This window comes from Odocoileus virginianus, chromosome 6 (genome assembly GCF_023699985.2).
Source record: "Odocoileus virginianus isolate 20LAN1187 ecotype Illinois chromosome 6, Ovbor_1.2, whole genome shotgun sequence".
Taxonomy (NCBI): Eukaryota; Metazoa; Chordata; class Mammalia; order Artiodactyla; family Cervidae; genus Odocoileus; species Odocoileus virginianus.
The window spans coordinates 12,030,851-12,047,716 of NC_069679.1; the positions used below are offsets into that span (position 1 = coordinate 12,030,851).

Below are 16,866 nucleotides of genomic sequence, written 5' to 3' on the forward strand. Positions count from 1 at the left end.
TCAATCTCTGGGTCAGGAAGATCTCCTGGAAAAGAAAATGGCACCCCACTCCAGTACTCTTGCCTGGAAAATCCCATTGACGGAGGAGCCTGGTAGGCTACAGTCCATGGGGTCGCAGAGTGGGACGTGACTGAGCGACTTCACTTTCTTTCTTTCTACCCACTACTTTACTTTAAAGAATAAACTTCCCACTAGTTTCTGTTTCTTTTTGGTCTGTTAGTATTTTTGGTCTCTTTTCCAGCGTTTTTAATAAATTGTTACGTTAAAATTTTTTCCAGGTTTTGCCATTGCTACCTGTGGCAGGGTTCATTTACCTCATCAATTCACCATTACTATTATTTAACACTAGTTAGTCCCCTAACTTTTTAAAAACAATCTCCCAAACTTGAATTTATAATTTTATATATTATAAAATTGTAATTATTGGTAGTACTATAATGGAAAATAGCATAAACTACCTAAAGTAATGGAAAAGTCCACTTCCACAAATGTAGAAATAAATTTGCAAGAGTTCAATGTACAATATCCTCCTATAGCTCATGATGAAATTGGTGCCTTCCTATTCTACACCCATACACACCTACCTGGAAACAATCAGGCCTGTGAGTCATGAAAACTGACAAAGCAAATAAACTACTTGGAATTATTTAAAAGTTAAAAAGAACTCATTTAAGCGCCCCCTCAAATGATTTGTAGACTGTTTTGTAGACTGGATTAAAAGATTTAGAAAAGGAAGATGTGTATTTGGAATAAAGACTTGTATACCTTTTAAAAACAAGAGCAATAATTAAGAGTAACATTTAAAGATGTATTTTTTTTAAAGTAAATACTTACCTTTGCTTTTCTAGAATGAGAAAATATTTTAATAATATTTTTCAAAATGTATTACACATTTTCTTATACCAAAACAGCATAGTAAGAAGAAATGAAGGGAGAATCCACAACATTTGCCTTTAGGAATTCTACTTATACTCTCCTTTTACTGATAATTAAACACTAATATTCCATGGACTTTCAGTCACAGAATTGTGAAGTTAGCAAAGTAAATCTGTGGTCAGTAAAAAGCTCAAAATACAAGACTAACTAATTTAGGTCCATCATATTATATGCATATTATATGCAAACTGCTGAATTAGTATTCTTAAGTATTCTTAAGGATCCCTTTATTCTCACTACAGCAATAGCAACAGCCAAACAACAGTAATTCCACAACCAAAAGAATCCATTTTCATGTAGAATGAGTAGAACAAATATAGAAAAGGAGAAAATGGAGACCAAGGGCATCACACCAATTTTATATTAAAAAAAAAAAAGAACACCCATTATGATTCTATCATTCTTCCTTAAGCCAAAACATTAACTGGTGGTTTTGTTCCAAACCAGACATGGCAAAGTCTGATAGGAGAATTATAGTCAAACTAAGTGGATTTGCCAATGATACATGAAAGCAAATGATATCATTTGCCAATGATACACTGCTGATGTTGAAGTTCAAGTATAAATAAGCATAAAAATCAGCAGGAATTCAAAAGAGATAGAAGAAATTATTGGCACTGCTAGATATGTTAATTATCTTGATTGTGATGAGTTCACATATATGTCAAAACCGTACGCTTTGGCCTGCAGTTTATTCTACCTCAACTAGATTTCAATAAAGTTCAAAAAAAAAAAATCAATACTCATTTTTACTCATCACTTGGATACTTTAAAGACAAAAATGGAAATCAATTAAAAGTTTGTAACCAAACAACTCAAGGATCATAGATAAATAGCCACTCAAATTAAAAGAATATGTATATTATCTTTATATATATATCAATTCTTTCTTTGTATCAAGAAAAAGAATGAAAGTCTCAATGGTGGTATCCCGAGACTCTCTGGTCAAAAGATGATAGAAGTCACATTGTCTATTCCATTTAGGTTCCACCCAGGTGTAGAATGCTCCTGGTTTCCATTTCCAAATGGATGTGATAACACAGTTTATTAAACAGGATTTGCAGCCTTACTGTACTTCTCTTCCTTGCACCTCTGCAGAATCTCTAAGCTCCTCTGGTGGACTGGGTGTTGGAGAAAGCTAATACTATCCATACTTTTCAAAACTGCACATGGCGCTGTATCATCATGTCCTTAGGAAGCAAAAGAAAAACAAAAAAATGGAAAAAAGAAAAAGGCATTATATAAGCCCACACCAACAGAGAATCAAGGACAATGCTGCCAACTATTTTAAGAGTACATAAAAATGTATCAGGTAATAATAATTTTTCCAATTAATTTGAAGAAATTACACACACACACACACAAATAAAGGTCCTGTTTAGGTATTCAAAGTATTCTTTTTCAGTATTCAACATGTTGTTGTGTTAACACCATATTAAAAATCTCTAATTTAAAATACTAGGGAAATTACAAAAACAATTTGTATGGTGCCATTTTTTTAATGGACTCATTTTTATCAGGTCTGAAATATAATTATAATATAGTTGGCAACAAAGTAAGAAACATTGATGGAATCCCAAAGAGAAACAAACCCAAAACAATTTACCAAAAGTTAAACTTTCACAAATCTTGCAATTAACCACACTTGTAGGAAATCCAAGTGTGTCAATGTTGAAAAAGTAGAAAGAAAAGCACCACAGAACAGGAAAACCCAGCAGCACTTCTGTATTTATGAATCTGAAAACAAAGCTGGAGAATCTGTCAAAATTAACTATTGGGAAGAAAGGGAAGAGAGCACATTCAAGCAAGAACCAAAGCCCCAGATCAGTGTTACTGAAACAGTGGGTCACTCGAGCAGTAAAGAGAGAAGGAAGATTGTACCATAAATATTAGGAATAAATGGAGTTAAAGAGAATTCGGGTTTTCCAGGCTTGGAAGGTGTTGAGACTCATTTATACGGAGAACATCTCTAGAGTTAGGACATTAAGTTCAAATGTAAGTAACTTTGCCTTTAAAACACAAAAGTGAATAGTTTAAAAACAGATGGAGGCAAATTAAGCAACACATAATTATGTACTAAAGTTCCACTAGTATGCACGTACTGTATAATTAGGAATAAGATACTATCTATGAATAGTTCTCGAGGAAGAATCATTTTAAAAGTTAAACAGACGCAGAGTAATTCGAAGAGGTTTGCAAAGCATGGTTTAATCAAACTATAATTCTTTAAACTGGATACCAACACCCAGAGAATAGGCATCAACTTTTCAGCTAAGGAGACAGAAATTTATGATGCCATAACAACAGATTATAATAGACAGACACAGGTATACGTATTTGTATATCTGATATAGACATAATCAGGTTTTTGTACAATATTTTAAGAATTCATACTAGTTAATTTAAAAATAAGCTAATAAAACATTATCTCATTTATCTAGCATGGAGAGTCCACAGTTGCAAGTGTTCAATGTTTCAAAAGAGACAAGTTTTCTTTTTGACCAAGTTACCACCATTTCTTAGTCAAAAGATACCTCAATAAAAATATTCTATTCTCAATAATCTCCCACCTTGACTGGGTGCTTGGAGAAGGAATGCTTAGATTCAGATGAGCCTACATTTGGCTAGTAACATGGTGGGGTAGAGTTGGGAGGTTATCAGTGAAGGGGGACCATTAGAGGGAAAAAACACCTGGCGAGTTCAACTCATACTCTATCCAAATCGCACTTTTCTAAAGTTATCACCAGATTTTCAGGCCCTTCAATAACTAATGATATATAGCAGTCAAGAAATAATTTAAGAAAATTATGATATTAAAGTATTTTGTATAAAAGTTCAAAATATTAAATATACTAAATTATTATGTAATCTTAAGTTAAAACTCACTCAAAATTAACAGTCATTGTACTCATATTAGTCTCTCAGTCGTGTCCAACTCTTTGCAACCCCACGGACTGTAGCCCACCAGGCTCCTCTGTCCATTGGGATTCTTCAGGCAAGAACACTGGAGTGGGTTGCCATGCTCTCCCCTCCAGGGGATCTTCCCAACCCAGGGATCGAACCCAGGTCTCTCGCATTGCAGGTGGATTCTTTACCATCTGAACCACCAAGGAAGCCCGACTAGGCACAATTTCAACTGGATAACAGGTAATTTTCTATCTGTGATCGTTTTGTGTCTTACCAGCGTACCTACAATTCAGGTATGAATGAAAATTCTTTCATTTTGCTTTCTATGCCTTCTTTTAACTCTTTACCAATTTTTAAAGACTGCTTTACAGACTCTAATACTACTTCCAAACCTTAAAGTGATATGCCTCTCTTTGCTGTGTTCATCAGCTCCCTGTCAAGACAGTTTGGTTTCCTAGGACGGTTTTATAAGTGCATGTGCAGTGGAGTCTCAAGCTCTTAAAAGGCTTATGTAGTGTTTGCTTGTGCTAGTTTCTAGTCTGGATAATTTCTCAGTCTGAGATTATGCATCAAACTACATAAATTCCCATGCATGGTTAACAGCTGTAACCCATGCATGCTGAAGATACAGAACACTGATTTTTTTAGTCAACCTTTGTTTTCAAACTTTATCCAAGGCCTTACACATATTGATAAGATTAGTTTTGTTCCTCCTAGGCAGGACCAATAAATAACAATTTTTCAATTATCTTTTCAGTGACAGAGAAGTTCAAGCTCTTTGAAGCTCCTTATACCACATAACAGGGGCTTAATTCCAGATTCCTTGTAGCATTCAAATCTGAAACCATATCTCTGATCCCTGTAACAGTTTCTATAATGCCAATTTTCACACCTTTTTTAAAGGTATATTTTTAATGGCCATTTTTTAAAGACAAATTTCACATATGGTAAAATTCACTAATCCCAAGTATACAGTTTGATAAGCTTAAACAGATAGCTATATCATGGAATCCTCAATCAAGATATAGAACATTTTCATCAGCTCAACTAGTTCTTGTATTCCCTTCTGCTAAATGCCATCCCTACCCCTCCCAGAGTCAACCAAGTAATGATCCAGGTATTATTGAACCTGTTCTTAAACTAAATGAAACCATACAGTTACATATTCTTTCATGTCTGGCTTTCTGATAAATATTTTTGTGACTCATTCATCCTATCAGTAGTTTAGTATTTTAATTGCTAAATAATGTAACAAGGTAGGAATATATCATAACTTGGTTATTGTTTCTTTCACTGATGATATTTGGATGTTTCCACTTGGGGGTTATTATAAATAAAGCCACTATAGACATTCATTCTGTGTGTGTTTGTATATAATAGCTTCATAGAAATACAATTCACATAGCACACAATTCACTTATCTAAAGTGTACAATTCAGAGGTTTTTAGTAAAATTCTCAAAGCTGTTTAACCATCATCACAATAAATTTTAGAATACCTTCATCATATCGAAGAGAAACCCTATATTTTTAAACTATCACTTCCCTTCTCATCTCCCAGTTTTCCCATTACAGTCCTAGGCAAACACTAATTTATATTCTATATAGATTTGCCTATTCGAGAAAACTGATATAAATGGAATTATACAGTATGTGACCTTTTGTGCCTTACTCTTTCACTTAACAAAATGTTTTCAAGCTTCATCCACGTTGCAGCATGTACTAGTACCTCATTCATTTACATGACAGAAGAGTACTCCATTGTATGGATATAGCACTTTATCTATTCAATTGCTGATGAATATTTGAGTTATTTCTATCAATATCTCTCGGCTACTACTAGTATGTTGCTAAGAACATCAGGTACAAGTTTTGTTTGAACACCTGTTTTCAATTCTTTTAGGCATCTACCTAAGAGAGGCATGACTAGCTAAAATGTAACTAGCAGGGTGTTATACAAAGTGGCTACATTATTTTACATTTCACCAGCAGCATATGAGGCTTCCAATTTCTCCACATCCCTAACAACATTATTTCCTGTCTACTCAATTACAGCTGTGAAGTGAAGTGGTATCTGACTGTGGTTTCAATAAGCATTTCCCTGATGACATATTATATTGAGCATCTTTTCATGCGTTTTATTGATTATTTGCTTATCTTCTTTAGAGAAATGTCTTTTCAGATCCTTTGCCCTTTTTAAAACCTGCCTTTTTTACTATTGAACTGCAAGAAATGCTTACATTCTACATACCAGTTCCTTAACAGATACATGTTTTATAAATATTTTCTATCATTCTACGAGTTGTCAGTTCTTAATAGTGTCCTTTGAGGCACAAAAGTTTTCTATTTGGGTGAAGTCTAATTTATCCCATTTTGTATTTGGTTGCTTATGGTTAGGTGTCATACCTAAGAAACCAGTGCCTAATCCAAACCCTTCATATGCATTTCTAGATTCCTTTACATATCAACTTTGGGATCAGCCTTGTCAATAGCTGGGGATTTGACAGGACTATGCTGAATCTGTAAGATCCATTATTGCCAGCTAACTACATTAACCCTTTCAATGCATGAACACAGAATATTTTTCTATTAACTGCGGTATTCCTTAAATTTTTTCAACAATATTTTGCAGCTTTGGTGAACAAGCCTTGCAATTCTTTTGTTAAATTTACTAATAAGAATTTTATATTTGTTGGTGCTCTTGTAATTGGAGCACCAACTTAATTTTGTTTTCACGTTTTTCATTTTTAGTGTATAGAAATACAACTGATTTTGCATACTGATTTGGAGCCTTACAACTCTAAATGAGCTCATTTATTATCTCCAGCAGATTTTTTTGTAGATTCCTTAGGAAATTTTATACACAATATGCTATCTATAAACAAAATGGTTTCTTCTTTTCTGATTTGGATGTCTTTTCTTTCTTTTCCTTGCCTGTTTATTCTTACCAGTATCTCCAGGGCAATGTTATATAGAAGATGTGAAAGCAGATATCTTGTCTTATTTCTGATCTTAAGGGAAAAGTATTCAGTTATTCACCATCAAATATGGATTTTTCACAGGTTCCCTTATCAGGCTAAGGAAGTCTTCTTTCTAGTCCTAATTTGTTCAGCATTTTTAGAATGAAAAACATGAAAAGGTATTCACTTCTGTGAGGCCTTTTCTGTGTATGTTGAGGTGATGATGTGATTTTTGTCCTTTATTCTATCAATGTGGTGTATTACACTGACTTGATTTTTCTAAGCTGAACCAACCCTGAATTTCTGAGTAAATGTCAGTAGACAATGGTATAAAATATTGTTTACATATTGCTGAACTCAGCTTATAAGGATTCTGTTGATGATTTTTGTTGAGGGATATTGGTTTGTGGTTTTCATTTCTGTGATGTCTTATCTGGTATCCTGGTAATACTGTCTTCACCAAATGAGAACAAAAGTATTCCCCTATCTTCTATTTCTTGGGAAGAGTTTATAAAGAATTGGTGCTAATTTTTCATTTCATTAAGTACTGGGTAAAATTTATCAATGAATTCACTGTTCTTGGCTTTGCTGTGTGGGAAAATTTTTTTCGTAACTAATTCAATCTCTTTTCCTGTGACAGGCCTTTTCGGACTATTTCTTCTGAAGTCAGTATACACTGTTAGCATCTTCCCAGGAATTTTTCCATTTCCACTAGATTTTAATTTGCTGCCATACAACTGTTCATAGTATTATAATCCTTTTCATTTCCATTAGTTCAGTAGCAACACTCTCCTTTATTTCCCCAAATTAGTAATTTGGGTCTCCTTTCTCTTTTTCTTGGTCTGTCCTACCTTGAGGTTTGTCAATTTTGTTTACCTTTTTAAAACAAGTAGATTTTGCTTTTGTTTTCTTCTATTTATTTCCTTTTAATAACGCCCTTCCTACTTCTTCCTTTAGGTTTAGCTTGCCCTTTTTCCCTAGAATCATAAGTTGAGGCATTAGGTTATTGATTTGAGATATTCTTTCTTTTTTAATAGAGGTATTTGAAGCTATAAATTTTCCTCTAAACACTGTTATAGCTGTATCCCATTAGATTTGGGTGTATATTTTCTTGCATTAATTTCAAAATATTTTCTAATTTCCCTTGTGATTTCCTTTGTCTCAGTGGTTATTAAGAACTGTGTTACTTAGTCTCCACATATGTTTAGAGACATATTATTGTTCCTTTATTCTTTCAATACAATCTTCTTTTGTACTAAATACATGTTATCTAGTATACTGTTTAAACATTCTGGTCATTTATTTTATTACTATATTATTTTTTAGCTATTTTCTTAACAGGGAATTAAAATTAGCATCTTGCTTTATAACATTCTAGCCCAGATTAAAGCCTACTTAATTTCAATAGTCAGAGAAGGCAATGGCACCCCACTCCAGTACTCTTGCCTGGAAAATCCCATGGACAGAGGAGCCTGGTAAGCTGCAGTCCATGAGGTGGCTAAGAGTCGGACACCACTGAGCGACTTCACTTTCACTTTTCACTTTCATGCTCTGGAGAAGGAAATGGCAACCCACTCCAGTGTTCTTGCCTGGAGAATCCCAGGGATGAGGGAGCCTGATGGGCTGCCGTCTATGGGGTCGCACAGAGTTGGACACGACTGAATTGACTTAGCAGCAATTTCAATAGTACATAAAAACTTTCCTCCTATGTAACTTCATTCCCATCCTTTTCCTTTATGCTGTTACTGTCATGCAAATTACAGCTTTTAAAATGACACGCCCTCCAACAGAGATATGTAATTATTGTTTTTTATAGTTGTCTTTTAAATTAGATTGGAGGAAAAAAAGGTTACAAAATTATTTTTTAAAGTTACAAAATGTAAAAGATACATTTATACTATCTTTTACATAGAACAAAGTAGAACTTTATAGTTGCCTTTAATGGTGCTCTTTATTACATCATATGCTTTCAAATTACTGTCTAGTGTCCTCTCATGTCAGCCAGAACCCCCTTCACTACTTCCTGTGGGCCAGCCAGTAGCAGTCATTCAGGACTTGTTTACCTGGGAATGTCTTAATTTCACCATCATTTTGAAGGGTAGTTCTCCTTGTGTCTGTGTATATGTGTGTTTGGGGATTTTTTTCTTTTTTTGGCTGCACTAGGTCTTCATGGCTGCACAAAGGCTTTCTGTGTTATGGAACACAGGCTCTAGGCATGTGGGCTCAGCAGTTGTGACACATGGGGTCAGCTGCTCTGCAGCATGTGTGATCTTCCCTGACCAGGTATCAAACCCATGTTCCTTGCATTGGCAGAAAGATTCTTAACAACAACTGGACCACCAGGGAAGTCCTAAAGGATGGTTTTGGTGAATATAGAATTCTTGATTGACAGACTTCTTTTCTTCCAGCACTCTGGATATGCCAATGCCATTGTTCTCTAGCCTCAATGGTTTCTAATGATGAATCAACTGTCAATCATACTGAGGATACTTTGTGCATGCGTGCATGCTATGTTGCTTCAATCCTGCCCGACTCTTTGAGACTCTATGGACCATAGTCCGCCAGGCTCCTCTGTCCATGGAATTCTCCAGACAAGAACACTGGAGTGGGTGTGGGGACTTTCCTGACCCAGGGATCAAACCCACATTTCATGTTTCCTGCACTGGCACGCCGGTTCTTTACCACTAGCACCACCTGGAAAGCCCACTTTGTGCATGATGTGCTGCTTTCAATAGTCTCTCTTTACCTCTAGATAGTTTAATTATTATACATCTAAGCTTGAATCTCTGAATTCACCCATCTTATAATCTGTTGAGCTTATGAAATGTATAGATTAATTTTCTCTTCAAATTTAAGGAGACTGGGGCCATTATTTCTTGAAATATTCTTTCTGTCCCTTTCCCTCCTTTCCTTCTGGACTCTCAAAAGTTTATATGCCTCATGGTGTCCCAAAGGTCTAGAAGCTCTGCTTATTTTCTTCATTCTTTATTCTTCCTATTCTTCAACTCAACTGATCTGTCTTCATGTTTACTGATTCTGGCTTCTGCTTAGTCAAATCTGTTATTGAACCCTTCTTCTGAATTTCTCATTTCAGTTATTGTACACTTTTTCCCACTTCAAAACTGATGTGAGTATCTAAAATTAGATATTCTCCATCTAGTGGGACATTGTTCTCATACTCTTCTTTTGTTCTTCAGATATGGTTGTCTTTCTGTCTTTAAACATATTTAAAACAGTTTAAAAATTCTGTCTAGCAATATCAATGCCTGGATTTTTTCAGAGATAGGTTTCTACAGATTCCTTCTTTCCCCATGTATGGGTCATATCTTCGTTATTTCTTTGCATGTCTCAAAATCTTATATAGAACACCAGAAATTTTAAATAATATAACATGGCAACTCTGAAAATTAGATTTTCTCTCTCTCCCCAGGATTTACTGGTGCTGCTGATTCTTATAGTTGCTATTTGTTTAGGACATTACTGAATTAATTCTGAAAGTTTGTATTCTTTGTCACAGGTGACCATGGAAACCTCTGCTCACTTAGCTTAATAAACAGCTAATGATTGGAGGCATATATCTTTACATGCCTGAAAAAAGTAATTCTCCCAGTCTTTGTCAAGGGTCATTGAGTGCTTACATTGAAGCATACCTACAACATTCAGCTAGGCAGCTTAGAACTCTGCCTTACCCTGCTCACACAAAACCTGAATGTTATCCTGAGATAAGAAATCAGAATCTCTTCAGGTCTTTACTGAGCATAGCCCTAGGCACGTACACAGTCCTATGCATGTGCTTAGCCACCTAAATTCCCATGAAACTTTTCATAGCCATTATGGAAACCTCATTCCACAGGTGTTCCTTTTAAATGTTTTGGTTAGTTTTTGCCCCAACTGTTATCTATTGTATCAGAGAGGTGCAATGTTCAACAACTGCTTCTGACTGTTTTGGACAAAACCCCTAGATCAAAGGTTATTCATACCGGGAAAGCTCCAAGTCAGGTTAAAAGATAGCCTTTTAAGTGGGGTCCTCCATGAAACTACCAAATAGGTTAAATAATGAAAACTCTCTGGGAATGGAGTTCTAAAGGAGTGCCAGCCCTCTTCTACTCCCTCCAGTGGTTGTCCCACTTCTGATTTTCATTGCACATCTAGGCTATAGGTTTTCAAGGCTACTGTAGAGCTCAAGACGGAGGGTGGTGAGTAGTTCAAGCTTAAACACTATAAAATGCACTGACATTAATAATATCCAGTCTTTTTTCTTGTATGTACACTTTCCAAATTACTGCAGGCCTTTGATGAATTTCTTGAGCTCCAGCAAAGTTATTCTGACAATTTTTGCAAGTGTTCCTGTTGCTTTTATGGAAGAGACACATTTTCAGAAGTCCTGTCTCCACTGTTGAACTGACATTCAATCTAAAATCACCCTTAATAAACCCTTAATCACCACACCATAGAGCCTAACACAGAATTAATTTATTAGTAATGGTCAGGGTTTTGTTGTTAAGAAAAATGCATTTAATTGTCTTAAGTACTGGGCAGAATTGCAGATAGACTACTGCATAGAAATCCTAGATCCAGGGCTTACCAGGTGGCACTAATGGTAAAGAACCCAGCTGCCAATGCAGGAGAAATCCTAGACCCTATTTGTCCTTGTTGTTTAGTTGCCACGTCATGTCCAACCCTATTTAGGTGATATCTAAATGAGTTTTAGTACTTGGTTATTTCTGGAAAGGGATCGTCACAGGAATCCTTCTCCCAATTACAAAAACAAATGGGAGTACATTAGAGTCATGCAGTCCACGGTGTGGGATGGTGAAGAGGAACAGGTTATGTGGGAACCATTAACAATCTCTACCTACAGACACTATATGAATGGCTTCAGATTTTCTCCCTGTAGATGAAGACATTGAATGACACTTTAAATTCTCATTCTTGCCTCTTATGCCAATGCCACAGCTAAATTTCCTGTCTCTCCCTAGTCTTTTTAAGCATCACTGCACTCACAGCAACATACTGTATAACTCATGGTCAAGTTATGATCTCCCCTGTGCTCTCTAGTCCAGGCTTTTTCTTACTCAGAAGGAGTAAATCAGAGGCAAGATAGATGACACCACTGGAATAGCTGTTCTTCCATACCTCACGGTTGACCAGAAAAATCATTACCATTTCTAATTTTACTTCCCAGCAGGGCCAACATGGAACCTCATTCAAACTGCCTGTTTACATGACTCTACTAAGAATATTTTATGGTTTCCTAATAAACTGCCATAGCTATTAACACACAACTATAACAAATTTATTCTTCAACTAATTGAATTAATTTTTATTTAAAGGTCTTAAAATGGCATTGTGTTCTCTAATATGGAAGTCTATAAAAAAGAAAAAATAACAGTCAAAAGAAAATTTAAATTTGATATTCTCATTTGTGCTCAGCTGGCTTGATGATGAAGAATGATGTTAGAGAATCCCTTAAGAAAATCAAGGATTTTGGGGGGGGCAGGTTCAGCAACAAGGTATTTCTTGACAATTAGCTAAGAGTCCACTGATATTTCCTTTAAAAGAGAATCTCAAAGGAAGTGAAAATATATTGCACTCTGTATTCTACATTTTCTTTCTCCACTAGAAATAATATTTTTGATATCTTACTCTAATTCAAAATCTGAACTTGGTTACCTTCTGCCTTTCACATGTTCTGCTACTGCTGCTAAGTCACGTCAGTCGTGGCCGACTCTGTGCGACCCCATAGACGGCAGCCCACCAGGCCCCCTGTCCCTGGGATTCTCCAGGCAAGAACACTGGAGTGGGTAGCCAGTTCCTTCTCCAGTGCATGAAAGTGAAGAGTGAAGGTGAAGTCGCTCAGTCGTGTCTGACTCTTAGTGACCCCATGGACTGTAGCCTACCAGGCTCCTCCATCCATGGGATTTCCCAGGCAAGAGTACCGGAGTGGAGTGTCACATGTTCTACTTCTGTTTAAATAATCTCTAATTCCTGTTTCACTTTGATATATCTGCATACTACTTATGGTGATTATAAAAGTTCTGAATCTACTACTTAGTCCATTTTCAGTTATTCTGTTAGTTTCTATTCTGCAATACTACAATGTTCTAATTTTTATAAAATCCTTTTATTTTAAAGTCACCAGAAAAGAGCAGGAGGTAAATGGTACAGAGGGAGGAAAAACGCTAAATTTTGGCACTGACACTAATATACTGTAATACAATTACTCTCTGTAACAAACCTGCTTGCTCAGTGATTGTCTCAAAATGCAAATGAACTATCTTTTTTTTCTTTCTTGATAAAAAGGGAAATTTTTAAAGTTTATGCAAGGGGGACTTTCTAGCATGTTGGTCATACTCTCTTTTTTAACCTAGAAGATAGTTTCACAAGTGTTTTCACTTTGTGATAATTCACTGAACTGTGTTTTTGTTCTGTGCACTTTTATGCATACATGTCATATCCCAGTATAAAAGAGTTTATTACACAGAAGCTCTATCTGGCCAGAAAGAGAAATTAGATTAGAAAACAAGAAGAATCTAGAAATTATCAAAGTAGAGATAATACAGGCTCAGCTGATTGATCATTAGTAGCATTAGTAACATTGCATGTCTTTGTACTAATACTAATATACACAGAACCAGCTTTCACAAATAATAAATACCAAAAGAACATGCAATGTAACTTTTACAAAAATCAAAGTATTTAATAGTAAATATAAGAAAGGTTTATTGTCTTAGTTAAGTCTTAGTAGAGTGTGTATCAATTTCCAGAATTGACACATTTTTCAATATTGATAAATTGATGTCCACTGTAATAAATAAGAATGCATCTTTAAAAAAAAACTTTTCCTTTTAATTTTCTGCTGGTAACTGTAGTCAATAATGCAGTACATATTTGAAAGTGGCCAAGAGATTACGTTTTGTAACTCTGTATAGTGATGGATGGAATCATTTCACAGTATATATAAATACTGAATCATTATGTTATATACCTGAAGCTAATAAAATGTCATATGTGCATTATACCTCAATTTAAATTTGTTTCAAGTTTTTTGCAGAGATAGCCTCTTAGAAATAATTTTGGCAAAGGCAAAGCAGTTTTAAGATTTTCCTTCTATTTTCAAAAAATATATATAGTTCTGTTCACAAAAGCCAGTTCACACACATTATAATCTGAAGTACAGAAATGAAATTCAATTACTTTTGCCTCTCATTTTAGAAATACAATCTTTCTAATATTTTATTCATTTAAAAAATATAACAGCCAAATTTAAATTTTCACTGCTAATGCACATGCCAAAAAGCCACATAAGTAAGCCTGCTGCTGCTGCTGCTAAGTTGCTTCAGTCGTGTCTGACTCTGTGCGACCCCATAGACGGCAGCCCACCAGGCTCCTCTGTCCATGGGATTTCTCCAGGCAAGAATACTGGAGTGGGTTAGGAGCCCTGAAAGCACAAAGTGTATCCTCTCGCACTTCTGCTGAGGCTTCTTGGCAGAAAAATATTATTTTAAATGATTACATATGTACTAGAAAATCCTCACCATGCAGCCATGGTCTATCTAAGGTTAGAGCTACAGCAGGGAGGCACACACAAGAGTACCCAGCTTTATCCATTTCTAACTTTTAAAGTAAAATTCAGCTAACTAAATTAAGCATAAGGAAACAGAAATTACACTTCATAAGCAGACACTTTACATGTATTATCTAATTTTACCCTCATAATATTGAAGGTGCTATTAACACTCCAAGTAAAACAGCTAACAGTCACAAAATCAGTCAAGAGAAGAGATGACAACTGATTCAACTGATGACAAAAGAGATGACAAGTGAAGCTGGGTTATCCACTATACTATACTACCTCTATCCTAATTTTTCTGTCTCCTGATTTATGCTTCAACATTATGTTTCATTTGTAGTAAAAACTATGACATTAGAAGAAAACAGAGAACAGTATCAATATTAAGTTCTATACTATTAAATAATAATTTCACTTTTTGCTTAAAAATCTTACCAATGTCAGTATGCCTAAGAAATACCAGGTGCTTTACACTCATTATTCCTATCAATATTTATTAATAATATATATATACACACATACATAAAGTTCACCAGCACTCAGATCTGAAACACGATGTTAGGGCATGGTTTAAAAAAAGAAAAAAAAAAAAAAAAAGAAGCATGGCAGAACACTGATGTCTATTGCTTACCAGTTTTTCTCTGAATGTGTCTTTTCCCAGCTTCCCTGAAAGCAACCATGGCTCTAAAAAAAGCTCGGAGAACTGACCATCGGAAAACAGCTACGGGATCAATTCCAATCATCCCAGAGATAAATGCATTCTTGCTACTTCTCAGAAGAGCTACAATGTCAGGGCGCATATGATCTGTATTTTTTTCCCGGAAATCCTACATGAAAAAAATACCAGTGTTATTTTTGAAAAAATGTATTAAGCCAAGAAAAAAATGGGTGACATATTTGAACAGTGGCTGAATAAGGGTATAGAAGTGATTTCTGCGTTAGCCAGCTAGATGGACCAGATAGATATCCTCTATAAAATCCCATCCAAGCCTAAAACTATTTAATTCTATAATTCATTTAAATTAGAATGAACATTCCACCAACACATTGCAGCTTGTTAAGCATTGGTCTGGGAGAGACTCTCTAAGGGACTATCACATAAAACAACAAAGAGAGTTGAGTAATAAAACGAAGCCAGAAATGAGAAGACCAGGAACAACATTTCACTCAAAAGGAACACCTATTACCTATAGGTTGTGCTAAGTTGCAGAAGTTAGGAGAAAGTAAACTAAGGCTTAGAGCATTCTCAGCAAGGGTGACAGAGGTACAGGAAAAGGGATACAAATAGGCTATGTAAGCTACATAAGACTGAGTTAGGAGTTTGGACTTTATTCAAGTGTCAAGGAAAGCCACTGGAAGGATAATGATATGAACTAACTGATGTTTTTGAACTGAACTGAACTGATGTTTTATAAACATCACTGACTGCTACTGAGGGAATTAATTGTACAAAGAATGGAGAAAGGAGACCAGCTACTGCAGTATTCCAAATAAGAGCTGACAGTGACTTGGACTATGAGGATGGTACTACAGGAAAAGGAAAATGGTTACATATTTGGGACATTTTTTAGAGGTAAGGGCAAAGGATTTGCTGGTGAATTAGAGCATTGTGAGTGAATGAGAGAATTAGGTTAACACCTATATTTTGGGTTTGAACAACGAGGTAGGTGGAGGTACTATGTATACTAATATAGAGAAGACTTAAGAAAAGAAAAGATATGAGTATAGAAAATGATGATCAGGAGACAAGTTTTGTCCAAGTGAAGTTTGAGATGCTGAAAATAATGACAACAGCAAGCAACATTTATTGAGAAGTTACTAAGTAAATGGCACACACGTATTTTACACACGTTGTCTCACTGAACCTCATTTCATCACCTTAACAAGTCCTTGAGATAGATATACCTTAACAAGTCCTTGAGATGGATGATATTATTATTATTGCTTTATAGATGAGGAAACTGAGTCACAGAAAAGTTAACTATATTGGCCCCTATCACACATTAATGAGAAGAACAGAGGTTCAAACATAGCCACTCCTAACCACTATACTATGTCTGCATACAGACATCAAGTAGGCAGACGGATACATGTGCCTAGAGTCTAACAGATTTCAGAAAACACATTTGGATATCATCAGCATATACATTTTTAAAGTTGGATAAGATTACCAAAGGAATGTAAATAGCCAGTTAAAACCTCTTGCCAATGGAGGTAAGAGATGATAGAACAGAAGAAAATGAGTTTAAATACCCCAAAATAAGATAAGGAGAGCAAGAAACTTACACTCCTAGAAGAAGGTCCCAGACGGGATACATAGAGTCTAGGCATTTGACTATAGCCACACCCAGATGGAAGGACTGGTGAGTAAATTACTTCATGTCAGTGCAGCTTCACAGAATAGCCCTAACTCAGAATTCGCTGAGGGTCATGCCTAGTTTGATGTCATCAACGCTCAGGTCCACAAGGCAGCCTGGACTCATCTTGCTAC

At 35.5% G+C, this 16,866-nt stretch overlaps 1 protein-coding gene across 12 annotated transcripts in view; it reads right to left on the reverse strand.

Moving 5' to 3' along the window:
- Positions 1–16,866, reverse strand: part of MYO9A (myosin IXA) — a 240,889-nt gene that overhangs the window by 103,376 nt on the left and 120,647 nt on the right. For 11 of the 12 annotated variants that reach the window (XM_070468755.1, XM_070468760.1, XM_070468759.1 and 8 more), the window contains 2 exons: positions 15,007–15,202; positions 2,007–2,126 (listed from right to left, as the gene is read on the reverse strand). In XM_070468755.1, coding sequence (XP_070324856.1) covers positions 2,007–2,126; positions 15,007–15,202 — 316 coding nt within the window. The remainder of the gene's footprint in view (positions 1–2,006; positions 2,127–15,006; positions 15,203–16,866) is intronic. The other variant, XM_070468761.1, reaches the window with a different exon arrangement.